The sequence below is a fragment of the Medicago truncatula genome, chromosome 3, assembly GCF_003473485.1.
Source record: "Medicago truncatula cultivar Jemalong A17 chromosome 3, MtrunA17r5.0-ANR, whole genome shotgun sequence".
In the NCBI taxonomy this organism is placed as follows: Eukaryota; Viridiplantae; Streptophyta; class Magnoliopsida; order Fabales; family Fabaceae; genus Medicago; species Medicago truncatula.
Window position 1 is genome coordinate 57,895,307 of NC_053044.1, and position 27,356 is coordinate 57,922,662.

Below are 27,356 nucleotides of genomic sequence, written 5' to 3' on the forward strand. Positions count from 1 at the left end.
TCTGTTAGTCAACATGACGTTTTGCAAATATTTCCCTGAAGTTTTGCACTTATGTGCAAAATGCCGCCTGAACTTGAAAATTTATATTTTTTTGTTATCCTTAAAAGTGACTGCATTATCATTGAATTGTGGAGCATATTAGTTAAGTTTTGACGGTATACAACCATATATGTTCTCCGAAACGATCAAACATTAATGATGTATTAGAGCCTAATGATATGAAAGTCAGCATAACAAAGTATAACCACACCTGTCAAATGAAAAACTAATGCATGGTATACATAATGAAGCACATAAATGACATATGATTGGCATAGCCAAAAAATTATCAAGATGTCAAAATATATGGCTTTGCTATTGCTAATTTCTTCCTTTGACTCTATTGAGATGTCTTTTGAAAAATGAGAAGATGCACCAATATGAAGCAAGAAAGCTCTACCACCTTCCAATGTACCAAAGCACAATTGTAGCCTACAATTTAATACTAGAACAACGTTAGGAAGTTGTGATTGTCCTACTTTCTATAATATATTCTTATTCTTTCTATGCAATCTAAACCATCTTAAATCTATTGGATTGTAATAAATGATCCAAATGTTATTTGTAATATTGGATTGTAATATTGTAGAGTTTAAAGTATTAAAGTTAAATGTTAATTGTTTGCCTTTAATATATTTTGAGTCAAGGATAAGAAAAAAAATATAAATTTTTAAGTTGAGGGAGCATTTTGCACATAAGTGCAAAACTTGAGGGAGGTATTTACAAAACGTCATGTAAACTAACAGAAGAATTTGACGGAGGGGGTAAATTGATTAACGTTGTGCAATTTCAAGGGGGTAATTGCAGTTTTGTTAATTTCAGGGAGGTAATTGACGAAACTTACAATTTTAGGGGGTTATTGGCTATTCACTCATCAAAAATCTATCAGTTAATTTTAATTTTTTAATTTATACTTATTACTTCCTTCATCCTATAATAACTGAGCCATTTGCAAAAAAAAAAAAAAAAGTCCCAAAATAACTGAGCCATTTCACTTTTCATACAATATTAATTACTTTTTTCCCTTTATAACTCTAATTAATACTACTTTCATCATTTCCAATTTAATATATTTCACTTTACATTTATGATAGTGGAGAATACGCCAATACTTAACAAGTGCACTTAAAACTATATTTCTCTCTTCTTCATTTTCCCATTTTTCTTAATACGTGTGAAATAAGCTTTTGGTTCAGTTAATTCGAAACAAAGGGAGTAGTTGAATTTAACCTTTTTTATTTTTAATTGATTACTGACATTTTGTAATAAGTTATAATTTGGATATCCAAACATCGATCTAAATTACACTGCATTAAATTGGATTGGAATAAGTTTTTTAAATGAGTGATCCAAACTGAATCCAACCATAGGTGATTTTGTCTTTGAATCAGAATTGCCAAAATCGCACCTCGAACACTACTAGCAGAAAGCTTTCCCAACTATTGTCATAACTATGAAGCTTCTCTTCAATGAAAGCATCCTCACCCAATGACAATTTCTTGTCACCGAGTCTACAAGTAAACAATGCCATCACCTCTCATAATCTATCGTGTAGTCGACAGAATCTCTAAGAAGTATCGCAAATGGCATCTATGTACATTATCTAATGGTGTTCTATCGTGTGTCATTGGCTGCAAACACGCTTTTCAGGTGTGGGTAAGGTGCACAAGTATCTCGATTCTCTCTTCAAAGTTCAAGATCGTCAACTCAAGTGTGAACTTAAGAACACAAAATTGACAAGATATATCGATGAATGTCATATCAAGAACATGTATATGATTTATACTTGAAGGATCACAGGAGGAATTCAATTCCTTTGTAATAATGATTTATAATCATCTTTACACGCACTTTGTAGAAGACATTGAGATATTACTCATGGTAGATGAGGCACAATTTGACAATTTTCCTCAAGAATTTGTTAAAGGTAGCGTCTCTGCAAATATTGCACAATCCAAATCAATGTCCAATACCTCAACTCCAAATCAGGATAACCAAATTTCAGTTGCACAATACTACAATCCCGTTGTGGCAATGGTCATGGTTGTTGTCGATGGCGCAATACAAATCACACACATTGTGAAATTTACCCAAGGCCAAGGCACAAGGCTGCTACTTGGTATCACTACGATCAAAACTCATCTACAAGCTTTGACCGTTGAGTATTCAACTCCCTCAATATACTATGATGCCCCTTGGTATCCATACTCCGGAGCATCACCTCACCTTCAACCAACAGAATACCACCCATCCTAGTCCCTGCACTGGCCAGGAAAAAGTTATAATGGGAAATAGTCAAGAAGTCTCTATTGAATCTTTAGATTAATCTAAAGTTCTACCTCATTTCAAGCAAAATATCCACCTCTACAACATATACCTATTATTTCTGATATCCATGCTTTAGAAATCACTGCTTGTTGTGTTTGTGAATCCCATAGATTATATGACCCCCATCCCTCACTATTCATTCTACTCCCTTTGCGGTCTAACTCATTCTGATCTACGGGACCTAAAGCCATTTCCATCTTCAAGTGGCTATACCTACGACTGTACTACATTACCTTTGAGGTCTAATTCCCTTTGACATCACACATCATCTAACGTGTCCTTACACTTCCATCGTAACAGAATTGTTGAGAGAATATTGGGAAAAATCCAAGTCCCACATCGGATAGATAAGACTCTTGAGAAGAGTTTATAAAGAGGAGACAATCCTCACCTTACAAGCCGGTTTTGTAAGGGAGTTTTCCACAAGTCATAAAAAATGAATGATAATTTGGAAACTTCATGTATTTGTAGGGGTAGGAGGGTAAATTGCTTCAAATTTAAAATCCACAAAATTTGGGATTTAAACCGGTGAATTGACAACAAATAGAAGAAATTCTTGTGGTTTGAATTAGAGAGCATCCTCACTGTCATATCATCGCCCTGACTTTTCAACAAATAGAAATGGAATGATTCGGTCATTTTTTTCTTACAATAAAAAGCTTCTGCTAATGAATTGCATCTGTTATTCTTATTTCTTGACCACAATTCAGAATCTCATCTGTTCATATGGGAGAATAATTTGATTCAATAAAAGTGAGAGGCAAACGTATGGTCATTGATTGAAAACACAACGGTTAATACTGTAATGAAGATAGTCTACCATGGATGTTGCTTGAACATTCCTCGAAACATCAACCACAACTGATGATGATTAATCTATCTTTTCCTCTTCTCTGTTTCAACTTTCAGAGTTTGAGTTAGTTTTGGAGGGGCAAAGTAGAGAAATTAAGACTTTTTTTTTTTTTAAGAAGCAAATTAAGACACGTGCTTGATCTTTTGTTTATGAAAGGTTTTTAATGTGGAATCGGTTTTTGTCAAAAGCGAAAAATTACAAAAGAGTTTCTTTGATAGGAATTGATTTGAAGAGGAAGATTTGATTTTACAATGGGGATCCAAACATCCTCCCAAGTCTTGACCGATCCAAATCTCATTTAACCACTGTCTGTGAACATACATTTACTTCAAATAGTTATATTGAGGAGACGGAAAAGTAAATAGTCCTATGTTTTGGTTTACACCTAGATCACACACAAGAACCAATGAGCATGGAGCTAAACAAAGGCTGCACTAATTCCATTGCTAAAGGTTATAAACTGTCTTCCAACTTTTGACCAAAGTCAACATCAGAAGCATCACTACTGGGTTGTGACGAACCACAATACCCTACAGGGAGTGGCCCTGACGAAGGAGTCAAAGTATGAGTCTTTATCCCATGGATGGCTCAAATCACCTTCCTATGCCCTCCAAATGCCCATATCTGCAAGATGCAAGTAATTATGTCAAACTAACGCCTAAACATTTTTTCAAGATAGATGGCACTCAGAAAATACCACATCCCTGTATTTAATCAGTGAAATCAACATACATCAGCGTTCCTGGATACATTATTTGATACAAATATGCATTGGTTACCATAGTATAGTTATTGAAGAAAAAAAATGTTAGTATAGTAAGTGATAAGACACCTAAGCAAGTCACATGCTAGAAGATTCTAGAAGAGAGGGAATATGAGTTAGCTAGCAAAGTTCTTTATTTTAGAGATATTTTTGTTATAAAAGAGAGTGAAGGCTAGTGAGTGAGTCATTGAGAAATATTGTTAGTTGGAGAGGTTTCTCTCTAGTTAGGAGCATTGTGCTCTGGTAGGAGTGTTCACACTCTGGTTTATCCTTTTGTTTTATGTTATTCCGCCATAGTAGAGCCTTTCAGCTCACCATTATCATTCAGTAAATACAGTTTTGTTATCTTGATTTTACGAGTTCTATCATTGGTCCGACCTGTCGGATATTTGACAGAAGCTAGAGATCAATCATGCCATTGAATACATCCGAGGATGAACGCTTGGATGCTTTGGAAGCAAGATTGGGAACATTTGAGGAATGTGTCCAATCGTTTGTGGCGGAGTTTCGTCAATTGTTTATGACTGAGTTTTGTCAAACGTTGAGGGAAGTGATGATGAAACACAGGGAAACTGAGTTCTAACTCATATTCCCTCTCTTCTAGAATGTGCCGTGCCTAGATATCCTATCAGTGAGACAATCCTAGGACAAAACAGCTGAGGAAAAAATATGATACCAACTTCAGGGCAGAACATGATTTTTCTAACCAAAAAATATTTACCACTAACTTGGAATAAGTCCCAGTATTATGACCAGAAGATTCATTTATGCAAGGTCCTTAACAATCCTAAAGGAAGTATGTTTTGGAGTTCGACTCAAAACATGTTAAACCTCTATAAGCTCGCATGCCATCATAAATATAATGCTTTTTTTATTTTTGCTTAATTCCTAATTCTGTTTAACCTTAAGGAAAGCTTATAAACTAACATAAAAGCCTAGTTCTTTAGAAGCCTAGTCTGTTAAACCAACAATGAAGCTAACTTCCAAAATTGGTAACCACCCCCCTATATCACATATAACCTATAAGTTTTAAGGATCAGACTAAAATGTTTGCCCACCTTTAAATTTGTGTCCCAACTTCCTGTACACAGAGCACTTCCATCAGCAGACAAACCCAAACAGGTGATCCTGCCCTCATGAGAGTTTTGAAGAGATCCTAGATTCAGGACCACCTACAATCAAATGAAGAAGCAAGTATAGTCAGTTAGTCAGTCTTACTGACAAAAGTTGCACTAGACACAACCACAAAAGTACAAGAGCAAGTACAAATAAATGGAAAGAGAAAGTAGTGTCGGAAAATATCATGATATGACTAGATTTTACAAGACAGAATTGCATTTTGTTTTTGTTCAGTTTTTCTTTTTTCAAAAAATATGGCAAGTTTGCCAAGTCAGAGATTTAATATACTCCTAAGTCTATATTAATGGGAGTTGGAACAACCACTCTTTTTCAGCCTCCCTTCTCCTGTCTTTTTCCAAAATAAGAAAAATCTCAACTAGAAGATAAACCTTCAATTTTCCCTTCAAAATAAGAAAAAAAATTCCTTCAAATAATTCATATTAACTGCTTTTACTGGCCCACAAAACAAGGTCTTAGGCAATGACTTGAGACATAAATAGAAGTGCAAAATAAAATAAACAGCGGTATAAAAGCTCCACATCAAAAGACATTGTGATAGCAAAAAGAATATCAGAAAATTATGAGCCAATTTATATACAAGATGATGCCTAGTGAACTCATCATGATTAATAGACTCAGAGGTCCTATTCCAACACAATGCCACCACAGATTGAAATGTTGAAAGCATAATGAAACCAGAACTCACCCCCAAATCGCATGTAGAAGTAAAGCAAACAATTAATTAATAGAAACTAAACATGCTGTTAGTACGTATCACAAAGGATCTTATTTTCTATATAAGCCAGTTCCTCGCTGCCAAGCCAGAAACATCATGTTCTTTGAGGTGGGATCAAGTTACTCCCAGAGTAACTATGAGCAGAGTTGCTCCTCTTAATATCTCTAAACATAGAATTTCACCAATCCAACCGTCGATCGGTATCAGATTATATTAATGATCAAACATACAAATTGCTTATAAATTCAAAATTTGTACCTATGTAATTTTTTAGAGAACATTTACTTTTATACTTTTAAGAAGCTTATTATACATTCAAGTAGAGTTATTTGATGAAGTGTCAAATAGTTTTGAAATTTTATAAAAATTTGTAGAGTTGACCTACTCAATAAGAATTCTAATTTGGCAGTTGGATTCACACTGAAAATAAACAACCACAATGAAGCATATGTTCCATTTAAAAGCTAAGGTAGGAAGCAACAAGTAAGAAGAAGACACCCAACTGTTGGTTTAGGTCACACTAAAGCACCAACTACCTTTCGAAATAAAATCTCCCAAAACATAATAAGTAGAAATAAAACACCCTGCTGTCATTTCAGGTTAAACTGAAAAACCAATTATCTTTGCCAAAAGTGTCGCAAACATAGTAATCCCCAGTTCACTGTGGTACGAGGCTATGAGCAGAAAGAAAACACCCTACTTTTGTTTTACATAATCACACTAAAGCAACAATTACCTTAGCCAATAAAGTATCCCAAACATAGCAATCGCCATTTGTATATCCAGCAATCAGAAGTCTTCCGGATATGGAGAATGCAATGGAGGTCACATGTGCCATTTCGTTGTCACCGCTGTGTTGCTGATTATATACTTGAAGTTGGTGTCCAGTCCTAATGTCAAACAATCTGCAAGTTCCATCTTCTGAGCCAGTTCCAAATCTATTTCCATCAGGAAAGAATTTGACAGAATTAACATCACCCTCATGCCCATGAAATGTCCGCACTGCTCGACTTGCCACACGAGTGTCCCACAATCTGGCAGTCGCGTCGCAAGAACCAGATACAAACATTTTGGAGTTGGATCCATTAATGGAAATGCTGAGAGTGAGCAAAGAAAAGAAATATTTCTTAGCAATGATCCCATACTAAAAAAAACTATGCTCAACTGATTTTCATATAGATCTCGCTACTATTAAAACAACTTAAACAATACCTAAGTACATCTGCAGTATGTCCAGACTGAAATTCACCTCCAAAAACAGATGTTCTCAGGCCGGTGGTAATATCCCATAAAACACATGTTTGATCACCAGAACCAGTAATTAAGTGAGTGTCTTCGCCTGGAACATACTGACAAGATGAAACATAACCTTTATGTCCACTAAGCATCCTTGAAACATTTAGATTCCCATCCCTATCAGTGGGTGAATTAAGATTGAAAATAGAACAAACACTGTCAAGGCCACCGCATGCAACAGATTGACCAGTTGGGGAGAAAGCACATGTCATGACCCATGCACAAGGAAGCTTTATAGCATGAGTTTTCTGGCTTGTTAGAGCATTCCATACTATTAATCTACCATCTTGAGATGCACTAACAATTCGATTCTTTTCTGAAGTCCAATCCAATGAGTAAACCTGTAAAATTTCGTCAATGGTAAATAAAAACACAATTGCGCATATCTGACAACTAAGCAAAAAAAAAAAAAATCAAAAGCTTCCCTTGCTATCTATCATAGATAGAAAGTAAATGAATCTAACTCAGTTACGGAATGCTTGGTACCTATTAAGAAATTTGAATAATTCTACCTACTACGAGTACTCAGTGTTAAATTCAGCAAAAAAGAAAGTAGAAATTGGAATAAACCTTTCCGGTATGACCTTGGAGAGTTCTACAGCAAAGAATATCTGTGGGACCAAAAGTAACGGGAGTTCTACCTTGAGACTTTGCATAGCCAGCAACTACAAAGAGAAATTGTTGAGTTAGAAGATAAATAGATCTAATGAATGAAACTCGAACTCAGAACTCACTATCTGTATCAAGAAGAGAGAGGCGTCTTTGCTTCAAACGTTCTCTGAGATTGTTGACGGTTTCCGTTGCAGCTATGTGACGTTCCTTCAGCTCCGTAACTGACATTTTTTTTAGGTCTTCCTTCACTGATTCATTCAAATTCTGAAGAAAAAGGACGATGACCACGACCTAATTAATTAATAATAATAATTAATATGAATTTACAATTAGAAATGGTTGAGATGTAAAGTGTGAAGAGAAGAAGAAGAAGAAGAAGAAGAAGAAGTTGAACAAGTGGGGACTAACTGTTTATTATTTACTGACGCCGCCGGGCCCACTTCCTCCATCTGTCACTTGTGTTATTTGGAATGGAATCTGTCTTTGCTTCTTTTTCTATGGATGGATGGATCGAACTAAACTTAATTACGACGATAATTAACGGATAGTAATTTTGTTATTTCATTTCGTTTTGTTTTGTGCTTTCCAAGGTAACAAAAATAATAGTTCCGATGCCGGGAATCGAACCCGGGTCTCCTGGGTGAAAGCCAGATATCCTAACCGCTGGACGACATCGGATGCTTGTGTCAATTTATCCCAATTATTATATTTGACATTTCACCGTGTGCGCACACTACAAAGTACAAACGAGACAGTTTGATAGTGTTAGGGATAACAATGACAATATTATATTTGACTTCATAATTTCATACTTTGATATATATTATCCCTTTTTTTAAATATAATCCGTTTGCTTTAGTTTTATCCGTTTAGTTTGAAATTTTTACTATACTAAAAACATATAGAGTTCTCGTTTTTATGCTCTTGATCCTTTCATACTTCATAATTTATCTTACCCTTGGGTGTTTAGAAATTTATCAAGCTTTAATTTTTAATTTTTATTTTGAGCAAATCAAGCTTTAATTTATCTTACCCACTTGCATGATAAATTTGCATCGCATCCTTTTTATTTGCATCATTAATTATTTTAGAAGACATTTGTATGAGTTAGCTGACTGATCATATCAGATTATTCTTGTGTCTACAAAATTGCAGCATGGGATGCAATTATAATTATAATGTAATTTTAATACAATATCATTTATCAGTACTCCAAAATTGCATTATTTACTTCTCTTCAAAACGTTTGCGGGTTACATACATCTCTTGCTTAGATTTTCTGTCTTTCTGTTTTGAAACTCCACTGCGTTTTACCCTGCACACATCAAGCGGATAAATCCTCAAGAGCAACTTTCATGACACATCAAATTTTATTTAATACTTCTCTTTGGTGCATTGTTCACTCCCATCTGTGACTGGTAGTACAGTAGCTTATTTTCGTTTTTGCAAACATAACTTTATGATATCGATTGCATACATGTGTAAAAAGTTTTACATATAATATGAAATTATTTTGTATGCAACAAACAGGTCGGTAAATTGATATTTTTTTTCCTTCAGTTTTCACACTGATACGTCAATAATCTATGAAAATGGATTGCCACAAGCACACGTTATGCAACGCATACTCATACCTAAAAGATATACTATAATATTAAGAAGAAAAAAAGTTAGAATAAGGTTGGGTATGCATGCCAGAATTGGCATGCCTTGACGATGAACAATTAAAAACATACTAAATTAAAAGGTTATAAATAAAAGAGGGCCAAGGATAAACCCTTATTCGTTGATTAAAATTTAAATTAATGAAGTACTTTGTTTAAGAAAAACTTATTTACTAAAGCCAAGCTGAAGCATCTGCTTTTCAGGTACTCCCACCAGCGTAATTGCAAGCATTGTAACCTACCAAGAAGAGGAGGAAAATCAAGTTAGATAACAAACACAATGCATGTATGATTTATGATTTATTTTTTTTTTGAAGCTACAATGCATGTGCAATGATTTTGGCAAAAGTTGCATTTTAGAACTTCAACAAAAAGCACAATGTTACTACTGTGATTTTGTCAAATTTACTGAAGACTTAAACGTTAGAACCTTATAACTTGTAGATCACTCATAAGCCACAAACCACACCTACAGCCATAAAGCACAACTTAAAAGGACAGTCTGCTATTTCCAATAATTTTCCAATAATGTAGCGTTTTTCATTGCGAATCATGGCTAAGTGATATGTTCTTCATCATTTTTTTATTGATCAGTATTTACTATTAACAAGCATCATTGAAAAAAAGAAATGAACGAATAAGTATCAAAAGAGGATATTTACTTGGATTTTGAGATGTGAGCTTTGCTGTTTGAGTGAAATCACAGTTCCATTGATTTCTACCAAACGTTTGGTAGTAAAGATTCATTACAAAGGCAGCATGGGATGCTACCGTGTTGGGTTCAAAACATGCTCCTCCTGGTAGTATTGGCCCACAATCTATACCTTGGCTACATGCATAGTCAATATTGTTTTGCAACTGAGCATCAGAGACTCCTGCCTTAGGAACACACCATCCAGCAGAAGTGATGGGTGCTGGAGTAACTGGGCTAGTTGATGGTGGATTCTGAAAATCATTCAAACATCTTATCAACCTTTCTTTTTATGAGACCAATATCTTAACATTATACTATAACCAAAAAAATTGAATTGTCAACAAAAATAGGAAAAAATGAAACTAATTTTCATTTTTAATCTCTAAGACTCGGTGACCGAATTAGAAACAAATAGCAATTCGCTCACCTGCTGGCTAGATTTGGCCAAGCCAATATCATATGACATGGAAAGATCAGTTTTGAAGAGGCCGAAGGCGCGTTCGGAACCCGGTCCGGGTTTAAGGTCTTCATCATAGAGTGCAAAAATGTAAGTGTCCACAGACTTCCCGGGTATCAAAGGGGTACCAACTAATGATCTAAGATGGGTAATAAGGTTGCCATTATAGGCCTTGGCGTTTTCAACACTTGGTCCTACTTCATTGTTGTCCCCGCTAGAAGGCCATCCTGTCTCAGCAACCACAATCTCAATGTCCTCGTAGCTCATAGCACTCAGTGCAGAATGCACAGCATCAACCTGCTCAAAAAATCAGCAAGAAAATCAAATACCACTAATTATTACTATGTTCTTAAATATGAGAACATCTCAAACTTTTTCTTTGTCCCTTTTATTAGATTCATTTCAAATTTTCAACTGGTTTAATTATTTCTTAACCGATATACATCTAATTATGTTACACCTTTTTTTTTAGATTGTAATAAATATTGTGACGAAAACATAAACTATCTTTTCTATATTAAAGGGTAAACTAATAGTATACAATAATACAAATTGTCAACAAATATTAATATGCGGCTACCAACTTTTTTGACTATATGAGGAAGATTAATAGAGAGTTAAAATGAACAACCAAGAATAAGCTAGTTTATGGCTTATAAGTTTTTTTGTTTTTGAAGGAAAGTGGACAGCAACTAGGAGAGTAAAGACATACTAGTACATTCACTGACATTGGAAACTTTTTCACCTCTTTATTCCATGAGATCGAAAAAGAGTAAGGATCTTCCTACCATTACCATACTTGCTGCTACTATTACTATGGGTCCATTTTCTCTACTATGCCTAACAATTATTGAGACTTTGGAAGGACTTGTGACCACATTATCTGTGCCAGCTAGTCTCCAATCAAAGTCATGAGATTACAATCTATGTACTCATTATTTCACAGTTGAAACCCAAACATAGGACAGCATTCTCAATCACATATGGATAAGAACAACTTTATTCCTTACAATTTGACACCAGTGTCAATCTAGACTACTAATCAAATACTACGTGTTTGCTCTTTAGACCAATCAACCCGTGAATGGTCTGCTTACGCAAGTCTTATGTGGGCATTTAACATTTCCAAGCTCAAGACAGAAAGTTTAAGTCATCTAAACTCAAAGAGAACATATTGCTGTTGTAATAAAAATTTATACTTTAAAAAATTATCAAAAAATCATGAAAGAAACAATGATTTCTTAAAAATAATATATTTGTAAATAAGGCCGGTTTAGCAAATACAATAAGTTAGTTTATAGCTTATAAATTATATTATTAAAAAATACTTGTTTGACTCACCGTCGAAATAATCTAAAATAAAATTATTTATATAGCTTATAGTTTATATGTTATATTTAGCTGCGAAGTAGTATTTAGAGGAAATTACACTCACCTCCCCCGAGGTTTGACTCAATAGCACTTACATTCCCGCTAGTTTTTAATTAAACAATAACCACCCTTGTATCTTAAAAATTATTTATATAGCTTATAGTTTATATGTTATATTTAGCTGCGAAGTAGTATTTAGAGGAAATTACACTCACCTCCCCCGAGGTTTGACTCAATAGCACTTACATTCCCGCTAGTTTTTAATTAAACAATAACCACCCTTGTATCTTAAAAAAATAGACGCTCACTGCCCCTTTCAAGTTAGCGGTGTCTATTTTGACAGGAAATTAGAATGATAATTTTTTTACATATTCAAGGTTTCTCCAGGGATTTCACGAGATTGAATAGCATTAGACCATTGTTTGCAAAAATAAAAGTGGAGAAAATAATGATAGAAGAGCAAAGGAAAGGGTTTAAGGATCTAAGATTGACGAGAATGAAAATTTGTTTTGAAGTAAATCGAATACAAAACGAGAGTGTATTTTCCCCTAGTATTTATTTGAATGATGCAACGCTTGTTTCACTCACATATAAACAAGGCTTTTAATTTTTCCATTTATTTGCGTAAGCTATCAATTTTTTGTTTCACTAATATATAAACAAAGACTTTTAATTTTTCCATTTATTTGCATAAGCTATAAACTCTTAGTTCATATCATTAAAATAGACTAATTTACTTGTTTTTAATTTTTTTTCATTACATTATGCAAAGACCTGTTTCACTCATATATAATCCAGATTAACTAAAAAAAAATTTAGATTAACTAATAAAAATGTTAAAATTGCTGGCCAAAACGCTATTTGAACTCCAACCCCTCTGCATAATGTGATTTTGTATATTTAATCTTTTCCTAATTCTGACAACACGTGCGCATGTAATGCGGAATGTTGCAAAACAGAGAAAGATCGTCTCTTCAATACTCCCACACACTTAAACTTTTCGTTTTACAACAGTTATTAAAGGGGAAAATTTTATGATGAAGTCGCAAGAATGACTTTTTTGTTGAAGTTAACACTATAACATCAAAAATGTAATGAGTAACACCCCATTATTTATAGAATGACATCAAAAATTCAGCCTCATAGTATCATAAATACATCGGGTTAACAAGACTACACTTAATATAATTTTATCATACCTTGTTCTAAGCATAACACTCTACAAAGTGTAACACTTAAGACTATCACATAATATCATCTACTTTATTTGCATGTTAAAGATTCCAACGATAAAATAGTATTTATAAGTCCAAAATGTTGCAAGCATTACTAGATGAATATACTATTGATCATTAATCAGTAATCAACAATTTAAAAATGAATCAAACATTAAAATCAAAATTAACTTTTTCAAAAAAATCAATTTCCTGACTGCACCGTAGAATCAATAAATTATTTAAAGACACAATGAAAATGAAAAAAGGGAACGTTACCTGAGCATCGAACATGTTGGTATAGAGCTTTCCGTTACCCGAGTCAACCCGACCCGAATTAGGTTGAAATAAACAGAACGTAAGTGTTTCGGGTCTTGGATCACTCTGATAAGCAAAAAACGGATACGGATTAACCGTAAACGGCGATTTATTATCCTTCAGAAACGCCAATAACTGATTCAACGTATTTCTTAACGCCGGGTTAAACGACCCGGACGAAGGTGGATCCGACTGAGCCAAAACCGCCATGGAATGTACGGTGGTTACCTTCACCTTTCCGCCGAGTTTCACAGAGCTGAGGGCAGTTTGGACATTTCGAATCGCCGGCATAAGCTGTGAAACAAGTCCTTCATCACCGGAATTCAAAACCTCGTTACCGACGGTGATGAGAGTGATGTTACTGGCAGGGTAATAAGGCAACACGTTTGTGTTTATCCATTGAGTTGCGGCGTTAGGATCAGAAGCTAGACTTGGAATGTCGTTGTTTGCGGCTCCGATGACAATTCCGATGCCGGAATTGGCTAGGGATTTTATGATTGCTGGATCGGCGCCGTAGATACGTACTTTTCCGATGGTGGTGGATTGGAGAAGCTTAGCAGTGGCTTCCGGTGGGGGAAGATTGTCGGCGGTCTGACCGTAGTTAACACCGACGAAGGATTGTGAGTCTGCAAAAATGGAAGAAGTTAAAGAAAGTGAAGTAAAAGTTGAACAGTAATTTTCGCACTTTCCGAATAAAATATATTTCGAAAAAAGTAACGTTACTTTTTTACTTCAAAAGAATGAGAGCAATGCAAAAAAAAAAAAAACAAGAAGAAGAATGAAGTAATTAATTACCGGCAAAGGAGAGAGCAATGGCGAATAAAGAAAAGAAGAGAAGGAATGAAGGTGTAGGAGGAGACATGGCGTTGCTTGCTTGATAACTGGAACAGTGATGATGATGATGGTGTTATAAAGCCAACTTCATCTGAGTGAACTGAAAACAGTGTATACACAATACGAAAAATAAAATAACGGAAGAGAAAGTGTATGATTGAGTTGAGATAACTGTAGAAAGAGCGTGTATCTCAATCTCAATAGTAGTAAATAAATAATGTCCCGTGAGCATAACAATGCATTATTATATGTAGGGGTCGGGATTCGAACCTCAAACATTCCACTTATTTATCTTACATTCCACTTATTTATCTTATAACGGAATTCTAATCGGTCACAACAATACTTACAAACTGACAGGTTAGCCGGATAGCTTTACTAAGAGCCATATGAGATAGGGGCGGCATTTAAGTTTCATGAGTTACAATTGGAATCAATTTATTATTTATGGAGAATGTTACTTCATTTGTATTTTATTATACTCATTTCGTCTTTTAATTACTTCCTCCGTTTCAAAATACATATCCAATTTTTGCAATATGCACTATTCACTTGACTTATTTTGATTATACTTTTTAACTAATGTATAAATACAGATATTAGCATGTAAGATGTTGTTTGATTTATGTTGACAAATATTTTTAAAATATTAATTTTTTATAATTTTTTACTTTAGATAATTAAAGATATTAACGGTAAAAATTATACATTAACATATGTGAAGTGGTTGACTTGGACATGCATTTTAAAACGAAAAGAGTATAAAACTGCTTAGAAAAAAATGGTTGTCCTTATAAAAGACCTGTAATAAATTATTATATGTATTTTTTTTAAGGGTTTATCTAACATGTGCATTGCACATGTTAAAACAACAAATAGTAATAACTTTTTTTAGAAAAAATAATTATTTATTCAAAAGAAATTATATTTAATATTAAATGTATAATTTAATACAAAATTTCTATTTTAAACTTCTTTAAATGTGCAAATTTGCACATGATTAAAAGAAATTAATATATATCTAATCAATATGCGGGAGTATCATTAAAGAAGGTGACGTATGTTAATTTCTTGACTTATCCATTAGATAGAAGGTTGACATTTCGGCATGCGGATGTTATGGTGTACGGATGGGTAGAAGAAAACATGCATGTGTGTACTTGATTGGGGTTTCACCACTTGTTGGATTAGGTGTCAGGATTTTTACAATAAGACAAGCAGCCATAAAGTTGCGTCAAACAAAATGGCTAAACATGAGAAAAACTTGTTCTGACAATTAACATGTTTTTATATCATTTGCTTTTGACATTTTTGATTTTCTAGCACCAGAGGTTGTTGACCTTCTGCATAAGGTACAAAGGATCATGCGTAACAATATCATATCTGCTAGGTCCATGAATGTTGTGTTTAAGATAATTGGTTTTGTCATCCAAGTGTAAGTGTTTTGTCATCCAAGTGTAAGTAATTCTTGATACATACTAGTATTATTTATCTTAGAATATGAAAAGTAAGATTATGAAAAGTAAGATTGGATGCATTTATATAAAAAGGGTAATTCAATAATACATATTTTAAACATTTATTATTTTAACAATTTTTCTTTAATACTCGTGCTTTTTACTATATTATAAAGATAAATCCCTATGATTTTACCATTTTGCTTTTAGAATGGACATTTTTGTAATTTCCAATTGATGGGGTGTGGTTAGTGTCACCTCATCATTTTCAGGGTGCATTTTTCATTTTGCCCCTCACCATTTTTTTAATTATTTTATAATTTTTATATTTTTAATAACTTTTATAATTTTTATATTTTTAATAACTTTTAACTATTTTTCAATTTTTTCACCCAAATTCAGTTGCTTCTACATTGCCGTTGTGGGAGATTAAGGTATCGTTTGACCCGGCTTTTTTTCAACTACTCTACATTTTTAAGGATAAGTTAGGTCAAACACAGTGTCAATTATTTTAATTTCAATATTGTTTAATCATCACAACCTTACAAATATTTTTATTCACACTGTCATTTAATGATACCAAATATTTTTATTTCATTTCTTCAACCTCGCAAATATTTATACACACATTAACGTGTAGAGTAATATTTTATGTCCGTCTGTCTGTGTTTTTGTTACGTTGATGTATATAATTTTTTTTAGTGTTGCTTGGTTGAGTGCTACCTCGCCGATTTTTTTTAACTATTTTTCAATTCTTATATTTTTAAAAACTTTTAACCATTTCCAATTTTTTTATTTTTAACTATTTTTCAATTTTTTCTCCCAAATACAGTTGTTTCTACATTGTCATTGTGGGAGATTAAGATACTGTTTGACCCGGGTTTTTTTTCTACTTCTCTACATTTTTAAGGAGAAGTAAGGTCAAACACAATATCAATTAAGTACTTACTAGAAAGGGAACTTTTTTTAATACATAAAATTGAATGAAATGAGCTTTGGCCAAAAGTTGTTGAATGCTACTTTAAAAAACTACTTCTCGACAATATATTTCACAAGTACCTCTTTTCAACTCATGCTGGGAACCTTTTCTTTTATTTTTTAATATTATATTTCAATATGTTTTTATTTCCATTTAACTTTATTTTATTTTATTTTTTTGAACCGTTCCATTTAATTTTTTAAGGAGGTTCCATTTAATTTTTATATCTTTTTTTCAAAGGAATTTTATTATCTTTTTATCACTTATATATTTAATTTCAATTTTGTTTAATCATCACAATCTCACAAATATTTTTATTCATGCTGACATTTAATGATACCAAATATTTTTATTTCCTTTCTTCAACCTCGCGAATATACACACACATTAATGTTTAGAGTAATATTTTTTGTCTGTCTGTTTGTTTTTTATTACGCTAATGCATATAATTTTTTTAATATTGCTTGGTTGAGTGCTACCTCACTGATTTTTTTGAACTATTTTCCAATTTTTATATTTTTAAAAACTTTTGACAATTTTCCAATTTTTTTATTTTTAACTATTTTCTAATTTTTTTTCTCCCAAATTCAGTTGCTTCTACACTGTCGTTGTGGGAGATTAAGATACCATTTGACCCGGTTTTTTTTAAACTTCTCTACATTTTTAAGGAGAAGTTAGGTCAAGTACAATATCAACTAAGGTACCGTTTGGCCAGACTTTTTTTCGGTCTAAAAGCTACTTTAAAACAAAGTTAAAATAAAGCTCTTTAAGAAAAAGGCTAAAGCTGTTTGGTTTCTTTTTTTTTTTTTAGTTCTAAAGTTATTTTTGAGTTAAAAGCTGTTTGGCAAAATATTGTACAAAACTTTGAATTTATTATTTTTTGGTGGTGTCTGGGGTTCGAACCCGGGACCTTGCATATATTTATGCATTGTCTATAAATAAAAAAACTTTGAATTCATTATGAATTAACATAATAAATAAAAAAATGTCTAAAATATTTTTTGAAGGGAAAAAATGTTTAAAATATAAAAGATATATTTTTACCAATACTATATTTACTCAATGACGTTTATTTTGTGTAACATGAATACAAATTTGTACAATATCTTTTCCAATTATACTTTATAACAAATTTTGTTATAAGAATACCATATTTTTAGTGTTGGTCAAAAAGATAAGAATTTATATTATATAATATTATATTTGTTACATTGCTGGTGTCATTGAAAAAGATATGTTTAGTTTTTTTAATAAGAAAAAGATATGCATAGTTTGTTACAATACAAATGTGTAAATTATATATAAGTATAATTTTTTTAGGCAACTACACTTGTACTTTTAATTAAAATCAAAATTTTATAAAAATAATTATACGCATTACACAACACTAACAAAAATTATACGCATTAGCATAACAAAAAAAACAGAAAGAGGAACATAAAGTATTACTCTAAACGCTAACGTGTGTGTGTATTTCTGTGGTTGAAGAAAGGGAATAAAAATATTCGGTGTCATTCATTAACATCGTGAATACAAATATTTGCGAGGTTGTGATGATCAAAAGATATTGAAATTAATATATAACTGATAAAAAGATAATAAAATTCATAAAAAAAATAGATAATAAACTTAAATGGAACCTCATTAAAAAATTAAATGTACCGGTTAAAAAAAAAAAGGAAGAAAAAAGCATATTGAAAAAATAAAACAAAAGGTTGCCGGCGGAAGGTGGAGAGAGGTGCTTGTGAAATAAATTGAGGAGAAATAGTTTTTTGAAGTAGCATTCAACAATTTTTGGTTAAAGCTCATTCCATTCAATTTTATGCATTCTAAAAAAAGTACTTTTTTTCGAAGGTACTTTATTGATATTGTGTTTGGCCTAACTTCTCCTTAAAAACGTAGAAAAGCTGGAAAAAAAAGTCAGGTCAAATGGTACCTAAGTACTTACTAAAAAAGATACTTTTTTAATGCATAAAATTGAATGGAATGGGCTTTGGTCAAAAGTTGTTGAATGCTACTTCAAAAAACTACTTCTCGACAATTTATTTCACAAACATCTCTCTTCAATTCACGTTGGGAACCTTTTCTTTTATTTTCTAATATTATATTTCAATATGTTTTTTTCTTCCATTTAATTTTTTTTAACCGTTCTATTTAATTATTTTTAAGGATTTTTCATTTAATTTTATTACCTTTTTTTCAAAGGAATTTTATTATCTTTCTATCACTTATATATTTAATTTAAATATCGTTTAATCATAACAACCTCACAAATATTTTTATTCACGCTATCATTTAATGATACCAAATATTTTTATTTTCTTTCTTCAACCTCGCAAATATACAGACACACATATTAGCGTTTAGAGTAATACTTTATGTGTGTGTGTATTTTTTGTTACGCTAATGCGTATAATTTTTTTGGAGTTGCATAATGTGAATGATTATTTTTATAAAATTTTGATTTTAATTAAAATTAAAATTGTAGATGTCTTTTCTTCTCAACGTACTTCATACAACGATTTTTCCAAACTATCTCAGGTTAGGCCAATTGCTGAATTTATAAACTTAGTCAATGTCTGCTTTTTTTATGCACAAACATGCTTTGAGTTTTTTTACGCACAAATTAAAAATGCATATTGCATTATTCTTTATTTCATGTGCATAATTTGTGTTAGGATACATACTGCATCACTATTTGGAAAACAAATAAATTCAATCCTAACCAGTTAGGATTGTATTATGAGAGTTGCACCAAATGTTCGAAGACATCAATGTCAAATGGTGCTAGCTATATATGCACATGCGGAAGTGATGCTTAATTTCTAATTGTTTCAACAATGTTAATTGGTCAACGGGGTACATAAAATGTACATGCATGCATTTATCCCAAACAAGGTGTCAAGAACAATTCTGAAAGGAAAGCGTAAAACAATCATTCTCATTGATGACCAGACACAGACGGTATAACTGTCGCCTCATTACCGCCGATAGAGCAGGCTATGAAAAATACTTGGGTGGGTAGTGGTTCAATTTCTGCAGAGAACGAATGATGGAAGAAGGTGGTAAGCTCATCTTTGATCTCGAAAAGTCATAGAAGAACTTGCACGTTCGAGTTGTTCCAAGGTAGATCTTTGTTGTTGAACTATTTGAACTTCTACTATTTTGCGTATCGCTTTGGACTGTAGTCAAAAACTATCTTGATTTTGGGATGTCATTTGTTCTTTTCATTTTGTCTGATGTAAATATTGGCAAAAATCTCTTTTTGGTTAATCTATGAAACTCGCAGTCTCTTTTATAAATCTAACTATTATGTAACGTTAATCTGCATAATGTTGGTTCCTTCATTGGTTCCAATTAGTATCATGTTAATTATAATGTTGTTTTCCTAATCTCTTGAAGAAAAGAAAAAAAAACATGCTCTTTTCCTACATCAAATCTTTATAATACTTTGGTAAATGTTTTAGAAATGTACGTATATATAACATCTAATTAAAATTGCAATTTGTTTTGTACCTAACACTTCCCAAATGAGATATCAAGGACATTTCTAAAAGGAACACGAAAAACAATCACACTCATCGACAAACAAGCTCAAAAAAGGTATAAGTGTCGCTTGATAACGGCAAAGAGAGCAAGTTACAAAAAATACTTAGGCGGCCAATGATCAAATTTTGCCGAGAACATATGTTAGAGGTAGGTGATAAGTTAATTTTTGATCTAGAGAAGCCACCTAAAAATATGCACGTTCAAGTCGTTCTCAATTAAAGATTTCGTGTTCATGATCCGCACTTTCAACATATCACCTTAACTCTAATCCTAGACTAGATTATTATCTTCACTCACCGATGCTACTTCTTTGCTTGATTTCATTTGATGTAAATATGGGTATCAATCCTTTTTTGGTAACTCTATAACAACAACACTCTTTTTTATAATTTTGGATAATATGTAATCATAATTCACGCATCATTGGTTCCTTTATTGGTTCCAATTGTTTTCATCATAAATATTATGTCAATTCCTAATCTCATAAATTGATTATATGCTCTCTCTTAATCAGCCCATAATATTTTATGATGAATCACAATGTTCCGTCGTTTTAACATCTCTTCTTTCGAAGATTTTTTTTATCGAATACGTTATTGAAATCGTGTGAAGCACGGTTTTGTAACTAGTTGTTCTTATAAAAAAGGGAAAGATGGAGAATGGAGTATCACTTTTACATTTAATACAATGTCCTTTTGAATATAGTTCAGTTGATTACAGGAAGTTAGGAACAATCCATTGTTACATGTAGGAATTGGGTTTAAACCTTAAACATCTCACTTATTCTTCTTAAATGATGAATTATAATCATTAAGCCACTTAAAAAAAAATATAATAGAGTAGTTTTTAATAAGAAAAATTCTTAGGTGAACTCTCACCCAACACATCATTCTTACATCCAATCAATTAAAACTCAACACCTCATTAAAATAATTAAAATTAATTTTTTTTCTTATTATTTTTTGAGATTTCTCTCCCCACTTGCTTTGATTAACACCACAGTCCTAGTTTTGTGAGAAATTTTCCACCTTAATTTTCCTTTTTTCTTGTATTAAATCCTCTTAATTTCTGCAAATTGGATATTTTAATTTCACTGCATCACGTTTTGATTTCAATTTTATGCTCAAAATTCAATTTGTTTGAACAGAAAATCAACATCTACCTTCTCCATCTCTCATGAGGAGGGCATCGATTGCAACTGTTGAAATTGAGGGATGCGTAGAAGAAAATAATTTGGAGAGAGAGATAATATATATATATATATATATATATATATATATATATATATATATATATATATATATATATATATATGGGGGCAAGAAAAGTATAGAGAGGAAGAGTGGAATCTCGACGGTGGTGAGTGACTAGGTTTCACCGTTGTTAGGGAGAGAACACAAAACCATGGTGGAAGAAAGAGAGTTTTCTCCTGTTTCTATTTATTAATTAATTAAATAACACTTTTAATAATAGGTGTTATATTTTTATTGGTTAAATGTAACAATTATTTGTTGGGTGAGAGTTCACACAAAAATTTATCTTTTAATAATATGCCACATGTTAATCGTAACATGTGGTGTAGAACATCACAAAGAAATATATCGGTCCAAAAAAAAGAATATATATATAAGATGTAAAATATTGCAATCATATGTACCAAAAAAAATAATATTGCAATCATCATTCATCACAAAGAAATCACAAAATCTAAGGCTAATACAAAATCATCACAAAGAAATCATTCTGCACCTAACTCATGGAAATAAATTAGAAATCAAATATTGAAAATCCAAATAACTGAGTCTAAGCACATAAAAATATAAGCATGTTGATCATAGTTTATTTCCTTTCCCAATCATTGTGCTGATAAATCTGCGGAAACAGATATAAAAATATTGAAGTACATAATATATATATATATATATATGGTGGGGATATTTTGACTCCAAGAGTAAGTGTAATATCTTACTTTAAATCTTGACCTTTAATTCCAATATTGGTTAATGGCTTGGATTAATTGATATGATATGTTTTAATTCCATTTTCCACCGTAGTCAACACAAAATAATAAAACAATAAATGTCATTTAATTGCATAAGATTTTTTTTTTTTTTGCATATATGGCATTATGTTAATATGCAGAAAAAAAACACTATACTTGCTAGTTTGGTGTATAGAACAAAACAGAACGTGTTCAATTTTTGTTCTATTATCTTTTGTTTCAGGTCTTTTTAAGAAACTAAAACAAAAAAAAAATAAAGATATTGAACAAACAAGGAAAAAGAGTTTTTAAGTTTTGTTCAATTTTTACTGATAACCATTTTTGCCATGAAAGAGTTTTTAAGTTTTGCTCTTAACCCTCAAAAATTCTAGCGTGAAACAAAAAAAAAAGTAATGGAAGAAGAAAAAAAAATCAAACAATTAAAAGACATTTATTGTTTTGTTATTTTGTGGTGATAAGTGTTGACTACAATAGAAAATGGAATTAAAGCCTATCAAATCATTTAATCTAAGCAATTAACCAATATTAGAATTAAAGGTTAAGATTTGGAGTAAGATATTACACTTACTCTTGGAGTCAAAATATCCCCACCCATATATATATATATATATATATATATATATATGACATATACTATAAGAATAGCTATTTCATATGAGAATGATGAGAATACTTGTGAACCTTTAGATCAAATATAAATGATTCAGATTAAAAACATCATTTTAAACAATCCATGTGACTCTCCCTATCCTATCAATTCGCGTTTATCTTCTCCAACCCACTTGTTTCAACTGCTCGTTATTTCACTTCCGCCATTAACCTATGCAGTGAGATGGCTTCAATTGATAGCAAAGAGGAAGCAAAATTAGGGACTAGTTGGTTGTGGGTTCCTTTTACAATACAAAACTAAATAATTTTGTCAAATTCATCTTCAATTTCAATTTTATAAAACACATACATCTCAAAATTTAGGGTCACAAAGCAATAACCTCGATGGAGGAATTTTTTCAAATCTGACTTGAATTTGCCGTTAATTTCTCAAAGATCTAGATCAAAGGAATAAACGAGATTTGAGATATGATGTGATTGACTTGGAGAAGACGAAGGTTAGTCGCCTTCTGTTCATTCTTACCCCTTACTACCGGACCCCATTGGTTAAGTTGGGGCAGGAATAGCTATCGGACTACGATCACAGGCCGGGCCGACCCTCCTTTATTCTAGTCCAGTTGGAGAGGGAAAAGTCCCATCCGTTCCAGAAGTCGCAGAGAAATGGAAGGCTTAAATACCAAAAACTACGGAGGCATGATCTAAAAATGGGTATACCCGGATTCGGTTTACCCATGGAACTTGTGATTCCCTTGCGCCCACGGATGTCGTCTATAGGGGCTACCTGAAGCTATTCTCCGATCGGTACCTATACCCACTATTCATCACATCTGAGACTAAAGACTTAGGAAGTGATATAGTCACACTTAAATCCTTAAGTGTAGATAGGTAGACTTCTGCGACCTTTGAGTCGGCGATAATGAAAATTGTTAGGCTAGGGAGAGTCACATGAGTTGTTTAAAATGATGTTTTTAATCTGAACCATTTATGTTTGATCTGTTCACAAGTATTCTCACCATTCTCACAAGTATATATATATGACATATACTAATGGGTTTATGAGAAACAATCTAATGGAGAGAGATACATGTGTTTCTTAAATGGACTTTTTTAATCTCAACCATTCGTTTTTAATCTAATGGTTAACATGTATTTTTACCATTCTCATATAAAGAAGGCATTCACACTAGATATGTCATATATATATATATATATATATAGAGGGCATTTCAAATGAGAGGAGTTTTTAAATGAGAGGGTGAGAGGGTGAAATTGTGGCCTTTGGATTATTTAGATGGCTGTGATTTAATTCCCACATTAGTAGGTCATGTGAAACTAATTTGCTGAGCAATTAAACAAAACACGCGCTTCCCTCATAACGTTTCTTATTCCATCTTCTTCCCTTCATTCAACGTAAAACCTTTCACTTCCTGTAGAAACCATGACTGCTTCTTCCAACCAAATACAACCAAACGTTGCACTTCATGGACAAAGATACATCAATTTGATTTGGACAACTTGCACTTCTATTGAGTTACGTTCATCATTCTTCATGGACAAAGATACATCAACTTCTTTGGATATTCCTCAGGTATATTATAATTATTATGGCTTAAATTCATTTGCTATCTATTTTCTTGTTAGTTTTATTGCCGTTCAATGGTAGGTTTGGCAGGAATAGTTTTTGTTCTTTTTTCCTGCCGCAGCCTGTGTTGTTGATTATATCTTGTTGATGGCTTCTTAATAAAATATGTTTATTGAAGATATTTATTTTGTTAATTTTAGGAATATGAATGTGTGCCAAATTGTGATGATGAATTAAAGCCTAAGATTGGACAAGTATTTGATACATTACAAGAAGGTAAAATTTTTTACGAAAAATATGCACTCTCTATCGGATTTAGTGTGCGTTCATCATCATCGACTGTAGATAAAAACGGCGTGAAGCGTTGGAAGTATTTTGTTTGCTCGAAAGAGGGTTATTTGCCAAATAAGACGGATGATAAGGAGCAAAGTGAATCTACTGTCAAGGCTAAAAGAAGAAGGGCTTTAACAAGAGAAGGATGCAATGCAAATGTTGTTTTTAAATGGGTGGGGGAAGGTAAGTATGAGATAGCTCGATTTCATGAAAGCCACACACATCCACTTGCTTCACCTATGAAGAGACCGTTTCTAAGGTCTGCAAGGAAAGTGAATTCAAGTCACAAAAGCTTATTACTTGCATGTAGTAGAGCAAATATTGGACCTTCAAAAGCTTTCCACTTATTAAAAGAACAGCGTGGGGGTTATGAAAATGTTGGATGCACGCAGAGAGATCTTCAAAACTATTCCAGAGATTTAAAGACTTTGAATAAAGATTCTGATGCACATGTTTTGATAGACTACTTTAGAAGGAAGCAAGAAGTTAATCCATCATTTTATTATGCGTATGAGGTAGGTGAAGAAGGTCGACTGAAGCATGTTTTTTGGGCAGATGGTATTTGCAGGAAAAATTATTCCTTATTTGGAGATGTGGTTTCATTTGATACTACATATCAAACAAATAAATATCATTTGATTTTTGCACCTTTCACCAGGATAAACCATCATCGACAATCTATTACCTTCGGAGTAGGACTTATAACAAATGAGAAAAGTGATTCATTTGTATGGTTGTTTGAAAAGTTTTTGGAAGCAATGGGTGGACATAAGCCAACACTTATAATAACCGATCAAGATCCTTCCATGAAAGTGGCTATAGAAAATATTTTTGATACTTCTAATCATAGATTGTGCATGTGGCATATCATGAAAAAAGTTTCTGAAAAAGTAGGTGTTTCCACGAATGACGATGATGAGTTTAACAAAAGCTTCAAGTCATGTGTTTGGGGTTCAGAGACACCAAATGAGTTTGAAGAGACTTGGGCGTTTTTGATGACAAGGTTTGAGTTAGAAAAGAATAAATGGTTGTTGCATATGTTTGATATTCGAAGCATGTGGATCCCAGCATACTTCAAAGATGTAACACCCCGTTACCCAAAAACAATTATATAACAAATATTCATCAGAGTAGTTCCACAACGGGCATGTTACACGTCATTTCAAAATTTCTTAAATAGAAAATAAAACTATTTAATTAAAACAACTTGATAAAATATGAAAACATAGCAGCGGAATAGTTTTCAAATCAATAACATCGTGAACATCCAACAACAGTTTATGGCACTAAAGGCCTCAACATAAGTCAACAACATTGTTCAAAAGACCATAAAAGGCTCCACATCATAATTCCAAAATTGATACATAAGGAATGAAAATAAATATAACTAAATCCCATCCCGTACGTATCAGAGCCCTAGACAGTTGAACCACCACTCCTACTAATCTTTATTACCTGCAAGTTACCCATACGAAGGGCAACATTTTCAAGCAGAAGGGGTGAGATTCACAATCAATAATAATAATATATAATTCATCAAAATGCATCTAACAACTTAAAGTCCATCAATTAGTAATAATAATTCTTTTAACGACTCCTAAACCATATCATGTACTCATCATATCAACAGTCATAACTCGATATCATAAACAACATCATAACAACATCATTTAACTTCATAATCAACATCTTAATCATAATCATATAACGTCATACTTATAATTCGTATACAACATGACAACTTCATAATCAATGACATAAACAACGTAACAAAATCATATTCATAGTTCATATACAACATAACAACATCATTAATTCGTATTAACATTCTCCACCAAGCACCTTATTAACAACTCATGAATAGATGACAACTTAGCAACTATACGTAACATCATCATTCCATAATAATAATTATTCATCAAACATTCCATTAGCAATTCATGAATAAAAGACAACTTATCAACTTAACATAACCATCATCAAGTACATTTAACAACTCATAGATAACATCACATAATCATCATCACAACATTCATAATCATCATCATGTAACATCATAACAACCTCATATTCAACACCATAAACAGTCATCATAACTTCGTAATCATTATCATAAACATCTTCTCATAATAATATAAACAACACAACATAATCATCACATCATAACAATATAAACAATTACATATATTTAACAATAATGTTCTTACTTCTTTACCTTTAGTAACACTTACTAATTCAACCAACAACGACGATAACTACAATTATCCAATATATGTATATATTTATCAACAACATCATCATCATCAATGTGGCAACTACAACCAACAACTAAGACTCATGCATGACATGACAACACCACTAATACTCCTCAAAATATGCAATTATGCATGTGGTACCAAACAGGACCGAAGCCCTCACCGTTTTTGAATGGTTAAAGCATTCATCAGGACCGAAGCCCTCACCGCTGTGAACAACTAGTGCTCCAGGACATGAGTCCTCTCCGCTGTTTATGCATATGCAATGGACCTACTTGTGTATATCTACATA

General features: G+C 32.4%; 3 protein-coding genes and 1 non-coding gene across 7 annotated transcripts; 1 reads left to right on the forward strand and 3 right to left on the reverse strand.

Moving 5' to 3' along the window:
* Window positions 1-3,415: 3,415 nt before the first annotated feature.
* LOC11422783 (guanine nucleotide-binding protein subunit beta-1) lies at window positions 3,416-8,292 on the reverse strand. 4 transcript variants are annotated; one of them, XM_003603863.3, is made up of 7 exons: window positions 8,155-8,292; window positions 7,869-8,037; window positions 7,705-7,799; window positions 7,051-7,475; window positions 6,575-6,935; window positions 5,042-5,155; window positions 3,416-3,844 (listed from the first exon to the last, which is right to left on the reverse strand). In XM_003603863.3, the coding sequence occupies exons 2-7, from the start codon at window positions 7,972-7,974 to the stop codon at window positions 3,809-3,811; spliced, it is 1,137 nt and encodes a 378-aa protein (XP_003603911.1). In that variant the 5' UTR covers window positions 7,975-8,037; window positions 8,155-8,292; the 3' UTR covers window positions 3,416-3,808. The 4 variants fall into 4 exon arrangements, with proteins under 4 accessions (XP_003603911.1, XP_024633718.1, XP_039688133.1 ...); XM_024777950.2 differs by having other exon boundaries at window positions 7,869-8,010; window positions 8,155-8,266; XM_039832199.1 differs by lacking the exon at window positions 8,155-8,292 and adding an exon at window positions 8,054-8,125 and having other exon boundaries at window positions 7,869-8,022.
* Window positions 8,293-8,352: 60 nt separating this feature from the next.
* TRNAE-UUC (transfer RNA glutamic acid (anticodon UUC)) lies at window positions 8,353-8,424 on the reverse strand. Its single transcript has one exon. It is a non-coding gene; the product is annotated as a tRNA-Glu (tRNA).
* Window positions 8,425-9,374: 950 nt separating this feature from the next.
* LOC11421546 (glucan endo-1,3-beta-glucosidase 7) lies at window positions 9,375-14,493 on the reverse strand. The gene is made up of 5 exons (XM_003603864.4): window positions 14,260-14,493; window positions 13,426-14,090; window positions 10,532-10,858; window positions 10,073-10,355; window positions 9,375-9,648 (listed from the first exon to the last, which is right to left on the reverse strand). Exons 1-5 carry the CDS (start codon window positions 14,324-14,326, stop codon window positions 9,611-9,613), a joined length of 1,380 nt encoding a protein of 459 aa, XP_003603912.1. The 5' UTR covers window positions 14,327-14,493; the 3' UTR covers window positions 9,375-9,610.
* A 9,839-nt stretch (window positions 14,494-24,332) lies between these two features.
* On the forward strand, window positions 24,333-26,113 carry LOC112420311 (protein FAR1-RELATED SEQUENCE 5-like). Its single transcript, XM_039832129.1, has 3 exons — window positions 24,333-24,482; window positions 24,677-25,891; window positions 26,087-26,113. Exons 1-3 carry the CDS (start codon window positions 24,333-24,335, stop codon window positions 26,111-26,113), a joined length of 1,392 nt encoding a protein of 463 aa, XP_039688063.1.
* Window positions 26,114-27,356: the final 1,243 nt, after the last annotated feature.

Coding starts and splice junctions, on each gene's coding strand:
- LOC11422783 (XM_003603863.3), bottom strand. CDS start 7,974: ATGTCAGTTACGGAGCTGAAGGAACGTCACATAGCTGCAACGGAAACC. Junction 7,800..7,868: donor CTCTCTTCTTGATACAGATA/GTGAGTTCTGAG, acceptor TTCTCTTTGTAG/TTGCTGGCTATGCAAAGTCT. Junction 5,156..6,574: donor GGGATACTTTATTGGCTAAG/GTAATTGTTGCT, acceptor ATTTGATTGTAG/GTGGTCCTGAATCTAGGATC.
- LOC11421546 (XM_003603864.4), bottom strand. CDS start 14,326: ATGTCTCCTCCTACACCTTCATTCCTTCTCTTCTTTTCTTTATTCGCC. Junction 10,859..13,425: donor CCAACATGTTCGATGCTCAG/GTAACGTTCCCT, acceptor TTTTTTGAGCAG/GTTGATGCTGTGCATTCTGC. Junction 10,356..10,531: donor TGGCCAAATCTAGCCAGCAG/GTGAGCGAATTG, acceptor AATGATTTTCAG/AATCCACCATCAACTAGCCC.
- LOC112420311 (XM_039832129.1), top strand. CDS start 24,333: ATGACTGCTTCTTCCAACCAAATACAACCAAACGTTGCACTTCATGGA. Junction 24,483..24,676: donor CTTCTTTGGATATTCCTCAG/GTATATTATAAT, acceptor TGTTAATTTTAG/GAATATGAATGTGTGCCAAA. Junction 25,892..26,086: donor TCCCAGCATACTTCAAAGAT/GTAACACCCCGT, acceptor ATCCAACAACAG/TTTATGGCACTAAAGGCCTC.